Raw genomic sequence first — 16143 nt, 5'->3', positions numbered from 1 at the left:
AAACCACCAGCTTTGCAGGCATTAAAAAAAAAATTGGCCTTGGAGCAAAGAAGTCGGCAAAGGATTTTAAGCAGCAGGTGCAAGGATAGATTTGCATTCTGCAAAGATCACTCTCTGCCATGTGAGAACAGACTGCAGGGGGGCCAGAGGGAAAGGGGGTGCAGCTCCTTATGTAACAACTCTGTATATTAACTACTCCGCTCCAAGGACACATGGGAGCTCATGGCAGAGTTTGCTTTAAAACCAGCAGAGATTATCGTGGGCAAAGGAAGTGGCGTTGGGCATGGTGAGCCAGAGCAAATATAACAGGACCTGATGAAAGATCCTGTTATTAACCGAAGATGGCAGAGAGGAGGATCTAGGGGGTTTTCCACATATCCACTGATCACTGAACTTTTTGTAACTATGTTGTCCATGGCGTTTATGCCCTCTGTTCTTCCCATGGGGAGGCAGAAAACGGAGGCTGGTTGTCAGGATGGTTTCTGTCCTTTCTGCCTACCTGTTTTCTGGGTATGGCGTGGGAGCATCTTGCTGGGTCTGAGCTTCCTGCTCTGCCCTCCCAGAGCCGTTGAAGGCTGAAAACGTTTGTCCTAAACTTCCAGATGGGAACTCATGCAACTCTGGAGGCTTAGAGATCTGATCCCCTCCTCTCACAGATCTATACACTGAGGCCGAGGAATGAGGGAAAGTCTCTCCCCTATGGGCACAGAGGAAGCCAGGAAATTAGGCCTAGAACTTACGTTTCCTGATAAGTGAGACACTGGTCTCGTTTTTAGAGCATGCGAATGTATCAGACATTGACATTAGCAAATGTCTAGTCACCTACAGGGACCGAAGGAGGATCCTCAAGCCCGCTAGAGCGAAATGGATGGGGTGAAACATTGCCTTTGCCAGGTAAATGAGGGGCAATAGTTCATAGAAGCTGCTAGGCTGAAACACAGGCATGGGAGCTAGGACACAATGCAGAGCCTAGGGAGTCGTCAGAGTGGCAGAGCAAGTGTGACCTGAGCAGGAGGAATTTCATGCCTCTCAGGGCTCTGTCCACAGGGAGGAGTTTGAAACCTCTGTAGTTCTTCCTGAGTGTGTTCTAGCTCATCTGTCTCCACAGGAGGATTGGGCTACAGCCAGCTAGCCTGTCATATCCAGCTCAGAATCAGGGGCTTGGTCCTGCTGAGTGTATAGCCCTCGTGCCTATGTCCCCACACCCTACTGGACTCCGGGCAGTGAGACCGGGAAGGGGAAGGCTCTGTGCTGGAAGGGATTGTAGACTAAACACAGACATGGAGAGAAGAGAGACCATGATGAGGACCAGGACTCGGAAGAGATCGAGGCAGGCAGGCAAGTCTCAGAAGGTGCTTCCCTATCTGGCCCCACCACCCTGGGCGTGATCTCACCCGAGGGAAGTCTGGAAACCGGCTGCACATTGCCTCATCTTAGTGCCACAGCTCAGACAAACTGAAGGGAAAGGAGGCTGCTCCACTCCCTCCTAGCGCCAGGCAGGGCATTACAATCACCTCTGGTCATCCCTACCTCCTTTGTGGGCATTGGCCCCAGGGCCCAGACCTTGGCTGAGGCTGAGTAAATCCCTGCATTCTGCCTACCCACAGCGCATCAGCTTCTTCCTGTTAAGCCCCTCGGGTTGCTGTGAGCCATCAATGAGGTCTACTATGGCTGGTACTTTGCTCCCTTCCCGGAGGGCTCAGCAAATGATGTCACCTCACTCTGGAGCTTGGCTTTTAAGTATTCACAGGTTCCCCTTCGTCCCCTCTCAGTTCATCCTCACTTACTGTACAGGAAACAAGGCCACACTATCTCCATTTAACAGATGAGGGATCCAAGGTGACCCCAAGAGAGTGGTCCTTGGCGCCTCTGAGACAGCAGTACCAAGAGGACTAGAATTAAACTCCCTCACTAAATCTCCTCTGTATTTACTACCAGTGACTCTTCTGCAGAACAGGAGGATTCTATCCTCACTGCAGAGTTGAGTAAACTACAGCCATCTTTCATCTCCCAATTGTTCTACTGTAAAATGTCAAAACATCTGAGAAAGCTGGTTCTAGATAGAACCTTTAGAATCATCTTCCTTTTCGTGAGGCAGAGGAGGCACCTCAAGGCCATAGCATAGTCATGACAGAGCCTAGGACTGTGCTCTCTCCCCTGCACGCTTGGTATCTATAGGCCCTTTATAGAATCTTTAATCCCATTCCATTGATGGGAAGACAGGGCCCAGAAGGGGACACAGCTTAACCCCACTCCCACGGTGCTACCCTGTTAGACTCAGTGACCTAGGGCTTAGAATCTGATATTTATGAATCAGCAGTAGTTATGAAGAAGGGCTATGGACTCCCCCTGCTACCCTGTTAGACTCAGTGACCTAGGGCTTAGAATCTGATATTTATGAATCAGCAGTAGTTATGAAGAAGGGCTATGGACTCCCCCCACCTCAAAAAACCAAAGCATATCAGGGCATTTGGGATAATAAATTTTGCAAATAGTTGACATTATATTTCAGAGACTGATTTCTCTAGTTAGCTTGTGAATTCAGGAGAAGACTGTTTTAAAATGCATTTCAACCTTTAAATAACCTTGGTTTTCTTAGATAAGGGAAAAAAACAGGTCAAAAATACACACTCATGGGCTTTGCAGCAGAAAGGTTACAGAATAAAACGTCCTTTGCTGCAGGATACAATGGAAAGGGCTCTCTGTTGACAAAGGAGAGAGCTCCTCCAGATAAATCCTGCCTTATGAACCAATAAGGGCTCCCTCCCTCCCTTCCTGGCCAGCTTAATTCCCTGTTGCTTATCTGTAAATCCAATAATGCCAGTAAAACAAGCGCTCCTGGAGTCTGGGCATGGGGGCCTGGCCTCTTATCTTCTATTTTGAACCCTAGTCTCAGTTCCTGGGAGAGCTGGGGCCGTCTGCTTGCGGGGAAAGCAAGCAGAAAAACTTGACTAGGTACACAAGCTGCCTCAGGTCAGGGACATGGTGCTTCTGGGTCTGCTTGCCTAGGAGATGCTCAGGCAGTGCCTCAAGATGGAGCAAGTGTGTGCTAGATGAAGGGCAGGTGCAATGATTTAGCATCCTTCCTGCACCTCCTGGCTTCCAGTAAAATAGTCACAGGCTGCACAGGTAAGAAGCCCTGAACTCCATCCCCAGTACCCATGTCAAAAGTGAAATATAGTAGCCTGTACTTGTAATCCCTATGCTTGAGAGATAGAGCTAGTAGGATCCTTGGGGCTTGCTCCAGCCAGTCTAGCCTAAAAACAGAGAACCCCAGATCCCATCAATAGTCTGACTCAAAAAATAAAATATGCGGCGTCTGAGAAACAACTAGAGATTGACCTCTGGCCTCCACATGTGAACGTGTGCACACACCCATGCACACACAATAAATAAAAATCAAACTAAGGGCTGTGGACCCTTCTTGCTCTGCTTACATTAGTAACTAGTCACCTGCGATGCCGTCCAGGTGCTGTGTCACATCTCCCAAGGTGACCCAGGGCACACCAGCCGACGTGGTTTTAGGTTGTTTCGTTTATCGAATGCATTGTGCACAGATGGTGTTTGTCGGTCTCCCTAACTCTGGGAGGTGGGATGTTGTCTCCGCTTAAAAAGCACCAGGAGCATCTGGAAGGAGGAACCGAAGGTAATGGAGGATGTGGCCCCTCATGTGGCCCTAGACTCTGCCTTTCTCACCCTGGGCAGTCTTATTTTTAATGAGACCATTCATATATTGCCAGTATCCTAGCACATTAATCTGTTCCTCTGTCTTTAAAATTTTCCCATAAAAGATGCTTTATGATCTGTCCAGTGAACTCAGAATTATTTATTTAACTGAGTCCCAATCAATAGACATTCCTCCCCACCCCTGCTGATTTCCTCTAATCTGAATAAAATGTTAATGACTACATCTGTGCATCAATAGGCCTGTTTCCTTTAGCTAGAATTCTGGTACAAGAATGAGTCAAAAGCTCAGCCTCCTTTTGGTTTGTCTAGCGCATGACAGTTAGACCTATGGGCTCTGGAACTCTCTGCTACCTAAATTTGAACTTGGACTCTATTGTTTGTTGTGTACATGACCTTGAGCAAATTTTGTACCCTTTTATTTCTTTGTCTGTGAAATGGGGGTCACGGTAGTAGCTATCGCAAGCGGTGATCAGAGCAGCCATGCATAACTAAGTTGAATGGGCATGACTCATGAGACATCATAAAGCAAATTTATTTTTGTCTCCTATGATCTCTTTACATCTATCTATGCAACCTCTTTTTCCCTAGAATTAGATGAAATTTATTCCCAAAACAAAATCTTTGGACTTTTATGGCCATTTTCAGGTAACCCAAAGTTGTCTTATCTGTCATCTGTCCATTACATTAAAAATAACTTGTGTGTGTGTGTGTGTGTGTGTGTGTGTGTGTGTGTGTGTGTTGCAATGCTGATGATCAAACTTAGGATCTTGGGCCTGGTAGTAGAAGTTTCTACCATTGAACTGCATCCCCGGTCCCCAAAAGATCCTTGGAACTTCGGTTGCTTTAACAACTGTTTCCCAGTACAGTGTAACATAGAACAGCTTCCTTCAGGGAGCAGGTGAACTTGCGAAGAACTATCTAAGCCCTTTCCTGGCTTCTTAGAGATGGGAGGAGAGGGGGTCAGGGTTCTTCCATGACTATACTGAGGAGCTGCTGCTATTTTTCTGGCCATCTCTCTTTGGAGTGTTATTGTGGGATCCTGGAGAGCATTCTATCACTGGGGGTCCTTCTATCGGAGTCCTTGATGTCCTTGAGTCCCTCCCTAAAGCTCCTTCTCAAGTTCCATTCTCAGGTCCTAGAAAACTCATGCTTGCTCCTTCCCTGGTATCATCACCTCCCACTCTGGGGGACCATTTGGCCTGCATCTAAGCCAAAGCTATCCTGCTGGTGTCAGGGTCAACCTACAAGAACCACTCCTGTGCCCTTTGTCCTGCAAACTTGGGGCACAAGCCTATACTGAGTTCTCAGCAGCCTCTTTGCTATCAGAGAAGAGGCAAGTCATTACTGTGTATTTGTCAGGCATAGATCCATTGTCTGTCCGCTGTGCCCCAAGACCATTGTGGCCACACACTAAATTCCACTACTGGTCTTGGAAAAGTCTCATCTACTTGATTTGAGATGAAAGCAAAGCTTCCTCTATACTTTCCAATTAATTAGGAGTCACAAGGCCCTAAGGCTTTCTCTAAGATTCCTTCTAAACCTCCCCAGACCTTCTTTGTAGCCTCTCTTCGGATGTGCCAAGATGGGTGTTAGCACAGACCCAGGCTCTTCCTAGTCCCACTTAGTGTGTTGCCCTTCTCTCTTGAATGAGCAATCTATTAATTCATACCTTTGACCGGAACCTAGGGCAGAATTCTATTTCATCACCATTCACCCAGATTTGTTTTTTATGAACTACACAGAGGACTGCCTGGCATAGACACACACTCAGCAAATGACAGCCCTGCATGTTCAAGCCCAGCGGTTTTCTATTTATCATGCATTGACTTCATAACTGTTACATTTGGTCTTTGCTTTATGCCTTCAGAGCTGAGAGCCCTGAACACTATGCTTGCGTCTATGGGATTATCTGCTATTGTGTTCAGCAGCACTTTGGAAAATAGATAGGTTGTTTCTCTAGTAGCTGTTACCCGCGTGTGATCAAGACAGCCGTGCACCTGTTTCCTTCTCTATTGTCAGCCGCGATGGAGCTCTTTAAATAGGACTTACACAGGAAACTGTCTGGCCACTGCCACGCTACCATCTACGCCACAGCTTTGAAAAGCACTGGAATGTTTGAGCATGCTGGGGAGCTCAAAAGGACACCCCGTCTTGTTAGCCAGTTCTTCACATTGTAAGCTCATCAAAGATTCTTAATCTTGTAAGCAGAACTGTGTTCCTATTGATACACATTTTGTCTTCACCCTACTCATTTCGGTCTTTATTCCCTACTAGCCATCTAGCAGTTTTCTATACCATTTATGAGCCTTATCTCCTTTTGGTTATCTTGTCCCCAATTATAATTGTTTAAAGGTTACTCCTGGGCCATTTATCCTCAGCTCAAAGCCCTTTAGTGACTCCCCATTGGTTACAGGATAAAACCCAAACACCCTAGCAAATGATCTAGCTTCATTCAACTGTCTAGGCCCATCTGCTGCCACCAGGAAGCATTCGGCACAGACCAGCACACTGGAGAACATAGTCCTCTGTGTCGGTGACGTTGCTCATGACACCTAGTCTGCAGAGAGCATAGTATCTGGTATCCATAGACTCTTGGTAACTAGAAATTAGTTACCATAAACTATTCATTTCCCCCCTTCCTTCCTTACTGTCTATAAATTTTTTCCTCATTCTTCAAGGCCCAATCAATCATTCCCCTTTTCTGTTCATCACAAGTCTTTCTGTGCTCTTCCTCCTTCCCGTATCATTGGTTGTTCCTTCTCTGGTCTCCCCTCCCTCAGCACTTGGTTACTGATATAGTCATCATCTCTCCCTATTTCCTCTGCAAGAGTGACAATTCCCTGAAAGCAGCCTTGCTCCTTATCCCTGCCAAAGCCACCAAACCCTGCTTCAGCCTTAGACCCGGTAAGGTCTAATAGACGTCTGATTGATTTGGATTGCTTTTGTCAGACTGCAAGGTCTAAATGCCAAGCCACTAGGCAGAGCCCATTCTGCATACATATTCATTTATTATTCATGTCCCTTTGCTTCCAAAATGGAGAGCGGTGGCCTCATTCAATAAACATGTGCTCAGCATTGAAGACGTAAGACTCTCCATGGCAGTAACAAAGGGCCAGAATGCAAACCTTCTTCTCTAGGTGAACTTCTCTGTGGAGAAGAGCTGGCACGAGGTGCTCCAGCTTAGATGGCATGCCCCTCACACACTGTCTCTACTTTAAAAATGCCTAAGGTGTGATGAGGAGAGTTTAAACCTAGCAGATATTCCATGCTTACAGTGTTTAGGCCAGTGGTGAGGAAGGGTGCTGGATTTGCTGTGTAGAGTGTTTCAGTAGAGATGCCCTTCTTCAAAGTCACTTATGTAGCGCAACTGTAAAAAGGTACAATGTTTAGTCGTGGCCTGGTATAAAATTCTGCATGTGCCAGCTTTTTGGTGGAAGTACCAGGGTTAACTTAGTGAGCCAGGGATGCCACTCAGTTGAGAAAATCCGCCATGAGTTGGAAGTTGAGTATGAACACTACAAACCCTGCAGAACCCCCACATCCTCCTCTCCCACCACTTATAAAAACAGACCTGCTCTGTCTGTAGAGGGGCTGACAGGACTCAGGACTGACTCTCTCTCTCTCCCCACACAGACACACACACACTGACACAGTCTCCAATGGCTTCTCACAAACTTACCTATGTAGCAGCACATGGTTCCCTTTCTCTTGAACATCACACACACACAAACACACGCGCACGAACACACGGTCACACAGATCTTTGGCTTCCCCATATATGGTGTGCCACATACTTAGACACATACATGTTCACACACTGTTCACACACATGTACACACACATATCCTCATACATGCACACAAGCTCTTGATCATTTCACATCTCATATACATACACATCCTTAGGTACACATACATGCATACACGCACCGGCACAGTCTTCCTGGTTCTTCCAAATCCCATGTGTACACACGGTTCCTGCCGAAAGAGAAGGCACAGAAATTGTCTTATTTCTGCACCTCACTCTACCTCCAGATTTTGCTCCCTTAGGACAGAGCCTGAAGTCTGTTTAATAGATTCAATTACTCCAGGCTCCTGAGACCTTCTAACTTAATTCTGATTGCATTAAGGTGTCAGATAATTTGGGAAGAAAGGGGAAAACACAGCCTCAAAGTCATGATGGGAGAGTCTCCCAGATGCTTGTCATCCTGAAGAGGTAGACAGCAAATACATATAACTCCGGCAGAGGTGGCTTGGGCAAGAGGGAGTTCAGGGGTCAAAGCTTCTTGCACACGAAGGGCAGATGCCTCGGGGGGGGGGTAGCTTTGCTATGACCTGCTAGGGAAAGGGGGCACCAGCCAGCCCCTCTCTACTGCCCTTCCTGGGAGGCTATGTGGAGACCAGGAACGAGACCTGAAAGCAAGGCAGCACTTTGCACTGCACCCTACTCTCGGGTTGTTTTTGTTTTTCTAGAGGTTCATGGTGACAGTAGTAGCCCCTAAGAGGTTGCAAATATTCAAAGATAACAGTGTTCAGAGAGCTAAGATTCCTACCTAGACAGAGAGGGACTTGGGAGTCTACACGCGTGCACTGCATGTCCTACTAAGAAGCAGAGGGTGAGGAATGTGGGCTGACAGTTGTGAATGACCACCTATGTGACCTTGAGCATGACGCTTGTCTTCTCTGTGCCTCGGTTTCCTCTGCTGAAAAATATGTATAATATTAATACACTTTCTAGAGTGGTGGTAAGGATTAGTGAGGTTATACAGATCTCACCCAACAAAGTCCCAGCAAACAGCCCACTGATCATCATTATTGTGTTTGTAGTTTATAGGGGAGGCAATGCTGAGAAGCTGGAAGAAGCCCCGGGTGGGGATCCTGGCTCCGCCCCAGGGCAGTAAGATGGGACCCCACCCTAAACATGAGCATCATTCCCACACTCTTTCCAGCCCTGCCAGAGCTTCTCCCTATGGATGCTTTTCTGGCTGTCTGGTGCTGCTGAGCCCAATGTCCACTTGAGGACACCCAGGAACTGTGTAGGGTCTGTGCTAATCAGTAACTCCTTCCCTGATCTGTACTACAGGGTTCAGGCTGGCCTTTCAGCCTGCTGTGTCGCTGAGCGCCTGGCCTCTCCCTGCTTCCAGCTAGCCCTGCTATGGATCTTCCATCCTGCCTTCCCCTGGCCTGTTATTAACCATGGGTCCTGGTCACAGCTGGGGCCTCATCAGCATTCAAGGTTAAGAGGATCTTTCTTGAGGTCTTGCTGTCCTCTAAAAGAACTTTGAAGGAGATCCTGGTTCACTTTCAGCGCCAGTCCTTGCTCTTTGCCCTTAGGTCTGTTAGCATTTCTCGGACTTCATTCTTTGGGACATGGGATAACATATTTGCTTCTCAAAGCTATCGCGCCCACTAATACTCTAACTTTCTAAGGAGCTCGAGTGTAAAAGTTAACATAACCTTCCTCTTGGTTGTGGAAGCGATGATGGGAAGTGTCAGTTCCCAAAGAAGGACCCTGGCTGAGAAAACACTTTTACTAAAACTAAAGATCAGAAGGTTCTGGAGGCAGGCACTTGAAGTGTGAAATGGAAAGTTGAGAAGGAAGCAGGCCTCACTACTCATACCAAGGCTCTCAGACATCTCTAACTGGAGTCCCCCTACTCTGTCCTGTGCCCGGTAAATCTGAGACAGCTGAGGTCCTAAAGGGAGAAACTGGGCTGGACGACAGCGTCCTTCCCGAAGGAGGGTGGGCGCTGCGCGATCTGCATCCACGGGCCGGGGTGGGGTCTCCGCTGGGGCGGGACCAGGGGCGGGGCGGCGACTGCCACTAAGAGCTCAGCCCTGGGCGCGAGACCCGGTGCCTGCGGTGCAGACTACCTCTCCCGCCTCGGGCACGCTCCAGCCTGCGCGCTCCCGCGGTCCCGCGCACTCCCGCTGCTTCTTGCTCTGCGCCGCACCGCACAGGCACCCGCTCTGGGAGCTCGCTGCCGGGGCCCTGGCGTGCAGAGAGGGCCTCGGCGGGGCCCAGCGGCGGGGCCCGGGAGGATGCGGTCCGGGGCGGCCCGAGAGCTGAGCAGGGTCCCCGCGCCAGCCCCGAGCGGTCCCGGCCTTGGAAGCCGCAGCCGCCGCCCCGCCCCCGGGAGACATGACTTCCAAGCCGCATTCCGACTGGATTCCCTACAGGTACGAGGGCCCGGCTTCCCTGGCCCCGGGGCGCGTGCGGAACCCCCACTACAACGCTGAGGGTTGGGGGAGGGCGGTAGCTCGCTGCCAGGGCGTACACCTTCCCCCCGGATCGGGATGCAGCGTCGGTCGGGCCATCTGGCCTAGAAGCAGGGCACTAATGCCCTCCGCATCCTTTCCAACACCGAGGGCACAGGTTGGAGATGCCGAGGTTTTTCATCCCAACTTTGAGGTTCTTGAAGCCTCCTGCCCTGCTCCACCTTCCTCGGGGTTCTGAAAGGATCTCTGGCCTTGTTGAGTCTGGTGGCACATGGAGAAAGGAACTGCTGTAAGCCGCCTCCTAGGCCCAGCACCCAGGACATGCGCCTGGATAGCTTGTGCGCACACACCCCTGCATCTTCACGCTTGCACACACAAGGCATCTGCGCGCTGGGCCAAAGATGCTCATGTAGCTTTGTGAGACAGAATCCAGACCACAAGGCAGCTTACATATACATGTACCCATATTTCTCCGTAGACCTTAATCCTTGGGTCACACGGGTGCACACTTACAAATCTGTGCATATTCACATCCGTACAGGACTATGGCATACTACCTATTCACAAGTACTATTCAGTACCTTTCAGAGATTCAGTAGTAGTAACCTGCTTGTTAAAGGGACTACTAGCTCATAATACAGAAAAACGTGCACTCACGAGCCCTGGCCCACCTTCTGTTCCTGAATTCTTGGTTGGTCAGACCTATGTCAGGCCCAAGGTTTTGTGGGGGAGGTGGGGGAGGGGTGGTCTCCAGCTCACACAGGTGCAGGCCTTTCTCCATCCACTCTACTCAATTCTATTACCAGGGAAAAGAGCTCATTGCCATAGCAGCGCCACATCCGTGGCCACTCATTGGCTCTCTAGTTGCCATGGGCTACCGGCCTCTCTAAGCCTCCTGGAGAGGCCTGTGTGTAAAGAGGCTCCTGGACTGCCAAGACCCACTTTTTTTTTCTGACCCAGGTGCTTATAAAGTGAGTTGCAGAATCAGACACTCAGGACCCACGTGCCCTAGGCAAGGATGCTGAGCCCAGTCACTGACAGAAAGTGTTTCTGACAGAGTCCAGAAAGAACCCCAAATAGAAACCAGCTAGAACTGGCTGAAGCTTGTTAAAAGCAGGACTTTCTGCCAACAAGCACCTGTCATAGGCCTGGGAATTCAGGGATTTTTTTTTTTTTTTTGAAAATGGTGACTGCCTCTGAGCTCAGCTTCTGTGGGAGCTTCTTGAGTTATTTTCTGTCTTCACAGGAACACACACACAGATACATGTGCACAGAGAGTCATACTCAAGATCTCCTGCAGACATGTGAGCCCATACCTCAGTGTCACATGGATAAGGGAGAATGCTTACTGGGAACTGGGGACTGGGTTCTACTAACTCAAAAGACCGTCTGCCTTTGACATATATCCAGGCTGGGGATGCAGATAATGCTGGGACCATTCTGCTCTCTCCTTGGCTCACGTGCGCTAAGGACCTCCTTGAAGTTGGTGCAACCCTATAGAGTACCAGTGGCCATTTGTCTACCAGCAGCAGTGGTGCCTGTGGGCAGAACAGACACAGTGCTGTGGAAGCCGCTACAAGGGGTCCAGCCGTAGGGGGGTGGCCAGCCACAGGCTACACTGTGGGATAATGCCATGCTTAGGTATTGACAATTGAAAGGCTAGGCTGGCCGTGGTTCAGGGTTGATTGTGCCGGGAAACCAAGGACTAAAGCAACTTGCAAAGCTTGTAGAGAAAAAAAAAAATCTACCTCAAGTTAGAGAGGATTCAGCCTGCTCCTGAGAAAAGAGACCTCTGAGAGGTAGATTGTCTCTGAGAAATCTGTCGCAAGTGTCCAGGGCATTGGTATCCTGAAATGGGTGATTGGCATTCAACCCAGCCCAAGCCTAACCACCCCCCATTCTCCCTCCCACACTCAGCTGAAAGCACAGCTTGGCACCCTGGAATCCTAGCCCTGAAAGCAGCTTGACACCCTGGCGGTCCACCCTGCTTCTTTTCTCCCTTCCTGTCACCTGCCTTCTTGTTCTGTAGTGTTGGGAGGGTAGGTATTCAGCTGGGGGGGGGGGGGGCTGTCATCAGAAGGCTCGTCCCCTGCCCTGTCCAGTCTTCCTGGGCAGGTACAGAATCTGGAGAAGCACTGGACTTGAGTGGACTTCCCAATGGGGAGACCCATATTGAGAGGAGATCCAAATGGCCCTTTGCATTACTAGGCTGCTGATGGCAGGCAAAGCCACAGGTCTGTCTGGTGGCAGAAAACTGGGACAGAAGACAAGGCATTTCTTGGCAGCTGGGCAGGGGGCAGCGTGTGCACACGTGCTCCGACTAGTGTGAGGTTTCCCTAATGCCGCAGCACAGCAGACTGGAATGTGGCGTATGGGGGAGAGAGACCGAGAGAGTGTGACTAGTTAGCTCTTCTGATAGGGTTCTCTCTCCCGCTGATGGTTCTCTCTCCTGCATTCCCTGGGCTCGGCTCATTTTCTTCAAAGCAGTGATAGTTGGTGCTAATCTTCTTAGGGGCAATTTTGGTTCAGTGTCTAATAATGATCGTGGATTAAGCTCACATTCTGACTTAGAAAGGAGCCATTTCATTTATAAAGATCAACAGCTAGAATCGTGTGCTGCCTTTTGTTTCCCATTACTAGTCGTTTCTAGTTCTGCCCATTTCTCTTAAGCAGGATTTCTGACGAGTATCCGATGCCTGTAGTGTATGGCTCTGTAGCCTTTTGTAAGTTGTAGGTGGTTAGAACCCCGAGGAAGGACTGTGGCTTCAGGCATATTGTCTTCAGTGCTTTTGTATTTGTTTATTTCTATGTGAGTGTTTGTGTGTGCCTGTAGAGTTTATGTGCACCATGGGCATTCAGGAGCTGGTGGAAGCTGGTAGAGGCATCACATTCCAAGGAGATGGAGTTACAGGGAGTTGTAAAATGCCACATGGGTGCTGGGAACTGAACTCAGGTCTTCTGCAAGAGCAGTCATTTTTCTGCCTGCTGAGCTGTCCGTTCAGACGCATCTTCAGTGTTCTTGCCTGCAGTGCTCAGGGCTTCCTTCACCAAAGCATGAACTCTTTGAGATCAAAGAACATCATGTGATGTCTGGCTGAGCCTTCATCACTACCCAGCATAGAGAAAATGCTACCTCTCTAAGTCGATGCGATGTCACACTTCAGACAACATTTAGGGCTTCCCCTAACTTCCTGGTCCCATCCTCAGCACACCTAAGTGCTCTCTCATCACAGCAAAGCTTCCAGAACCCCTGCAAGGTGCAGCTCCAGAGAATGTCAGGCTGCAAGGGTCCACATAGACCCTTCCAGAACCCCTGCAAGGTGCAGCTCCATAGAATACCAGGCTGCAAGGGTCCACATTGACACTTCCAGAACCCCTGCAAGGTGCAGCTCCAGGCCCCAGAGAATACCAGGCTGCAAGGGTCCACATAGACCCTTTCAGAACCCCTGCAAGGTGTAGCTCCAGAGAATACCATACTGCAAGGGTCCACATAGGCCCTTCCAGAACCCCTGCAAGGTACAGCTCCAGGCCCCAGAGGATATCAGGGTGCAGGGGCCCACATAGACCCCTCTCACTGTTTCCTTGCCCCATTATATTGCGTTTCTGTCGGACATCTTCCACCAGCCAGTTGTGACTGGAAAACTCTTCTTTGGGTGGAGTCTAAGCGAGACTCTGGTTTCCTATCCTTTTTGCGCTTGTTAGACACCCTCCCCTTCCCCCCTCACATACACCTCATAGTTCTACTGCCAGGTTAGCCTCAGGTGCCTTGTTTTGACAACCTCAGGCAATTCCTTCTGGAAACTCCAGTGTCTTATTCTTTGAAAATCACTGGCTGTGGTCACAAGAATCATTTGCATGGCCGATTATTAGAGAACCCCATGGTACTTGCTTAAAACAACAAAATTGATTCTGGAGCGTGTTCCCCACTAGTTCTGAGTTACCAAGCCAAAGCCAATGCCGCCAGTTTTAATTCACCTAGTGTTTTTGGGAACCCCTAACCAGAAGGCGATGGCACATCCTCAGAGAGCCCCTTTTACCTACGGAACTGCCCCCATTTCCAACTGTGTGCCAAGCAGCTGCTAGGCAGTGGGAGCCATGGCTATAGACTTCCCTCATTTTGGTGCTTGGCCCAGGGGGTGCAGCCAGTCTGGCTGGCCTGTCCTTATAGCCTATTGCTCTGATTTTTAGGTTCAGAACAGCTTCTGCTATGGCTGAGGGAAGGAATGAAGTAGGAGAAAAGGGGCAGGCTGCAAAATGGGCTTGGATGGAGCATCCAGATGGCTGAGTCTGTCTCTGTGTTGTCGTGGCCTGGGCCTCTGGTACTGATGGTGAATTAGAGTTTACAAAGTGGGATGGAGGAAGAGAAGGATGGAAACAGGTTTCCTAATAATACTGGCCATACTGTACTTTTCCAGCCCACAGCACAAGTCCCTAGAAACCTGTCTGGTCCCTCCAGGGGAGAGGGTGGCTGTAATAGCCTGTCTCTATGGGAGTTGAAGTTGCCACCCTTTTAACCCTGGATAGAGCAGCCAAATTGGGGGATACTGAAGACTGGAGCCAGTGACTAGAACATTCTCTGGCCTTCTAGGTCTGGCTTCCAGTAGGAGGTGACCATAATGAAGGAGCCACCAGGGTCAGCTGGAAGACCCATCCATCAGTGCCCTGTCTCTGTCTGAGCTTCCTGGCGGGGCTGCAGCTGGCAGCCTGAGCTTGGCAGTGATTCCGTATTTGGAACCAAAGTCATTAAAAAGCCATTAATGTCTCCTTGCATGGTTATCATTCAGTGCAGCCTAGAACGGTGCCCGTGGAAGAAGCAGGCCTGGGAGGTGTTGTAAGAAGGACAGACACCCTAGGAATGATGCTGCAAGGGGAGCTCAAGGGGCAGGGCTAGCTGGGTGGGGGCAGGGAGCGAGCTTTGGTTCTGCTCCCCCTCGAGACAGCTGTCATTATTGTCACTGTTCCTCAAGCTGCTGTGCTGGGGATTCTTTTGTTATTCATCGGGGAGCTTGTCTTTGCCCAGATGCATTGTCCTTACCTCCCAGGACAAGCTTGTCACTGCCCCATTGTCATCTCCCAGTATCCTTGCAGCTCTCCTAGAAACCCGGCTTTCTCTCTGTTACAAGGGTGGGCGGGTATTACAGGGCCTCCCGCGGTCAGCTTGCTGGGCCTAGAAGGGGGTCATTTCTAACAGCACCCGTTATGCTGCATGTACCCTTCCCTTTGAGCATACCTGATGCTGAGTGAGTGGGTGGGTGGCTCTCTGGACTCTGCTGAGAGGTCTTTGACGTCAAGAATCGCTGAGACTGTGCTCTTGGTTTGTACTTCTCTGAAAGCCACAGTTAAGCTCCTTCTCCTGTGAATCCCACAGATTTGAGGAGAAAGACCACCGACTCAAATCATGGCCAAATTAGTTAAAGCAGGCTTTATTCATATTCCTCTGCTGTCTCTCCCTAAGGTGGGGCTTGAGAGATCAGCATTGGATGTGGAGAAGACAAGGTTTTTGTAGCTTAGGAGTAGGGGGTTTGCAAATGGGCGTATTTGGCAGGCAACTAAGTGGGGGGAGGGTCACCGAAGCAGAACACCAGCATGACAAGTTGGTCTTAACAACTCCCGAAACAAAGGCATGGTTGCCATTTCCTGGAACAGGCAGCACAGAACCATTTGTAGTTAAGGTTACAGGTGGGGCATAGCCCAATCCTTGAGAAATAGATTGAATTATAAATAGGAATGAACCTAGTCTGTCTTTATTATAAGACGGCCTACAAGCCCAAGATGGAGGCCGGCTGGTTTATCACTACCTGTATCTTATCTGGTAATGAACAGCGCTACAACCTGTGGGTCTTTGTCCGTCTTCTCAAACAGGAAATGTGGGGATGGTGGGAGAGGAAGTACTGCGTTCAAGGAAAATAGCATTCAACCCCAGATACGACTGCATGGAAGGTCCAGGGAGAGTGACAGCTCCTGTGGTAGGAAAGCTCCTGCCTGTGGCACAAGGTGGTGAGGTCACCACTTCCTGAAACATCTTTGTTGCCACACTGCCTTGGAGCCTCTCTGCAGATGACTCTGCTGATGCTCACCTTACCTTTTCTAGATGTCTCTAGAAATTTCACTGGCACTGAGGACATAGTCATTGTTCTGCTTAGCCAAGACCAGTCCCTGGGATGACCCAGGGAGCTGCCTCTGTCCCCAGCACTGTCCTCTGCAGAGGTAAATGGCCTCACCCACTGGTACAGAGAAG

General features: G+C 49.6%; 1 protein-coding gene across 5 annotated transcripts in view; it reads left to right on the top strand.

Annotated features, from left to right (window-relative positions):
- Nucleotides 1-16143, top strand: part of Tub (TUB bipartite transcription factor) — an 82402-nt gene that overhangs the window by 51399 nt on the left and 14860 nt on the right. The window contains exon 1 of one of the 5 annotated variants that reach the window (XM_041667259.1): nucleotides 9508-9866. The exons of the other annotated variants lie outside the window; for them this stretch is intronic. Coding sequence (XP_041523193.1) covers nucleotides 9829-9866 — 38 coding nt within the window. The 5' untranslated portion in view covers nucleotides 9508-9828. Of the gene's footprint in view, nucleotides 1-9507; nucleotides 9867-16143 lie in introns of those variants that run through there. 5 annotated transcript variants of the gene reach the window in all.

The sequence above is a fragment of the Microtus oregoni genome, unplaced genomic scaffold (assembly GCF_018167655.1).
Source record: "Microtus oregoni isolate MIOR12 unplaced genomic scaffold, Mior012 000016F_ref0000370, whole genome shotgun sequence".
NCBI classification, from domain to species: Eukaryota; Metazoa; Chordata; class Mammalia; order Rodentia; family Cricetidae; genus Microtus; species Microtus oregoni.
This window is presented reverse-complemented; position numbering and strand designations above follow the sequence as displayed.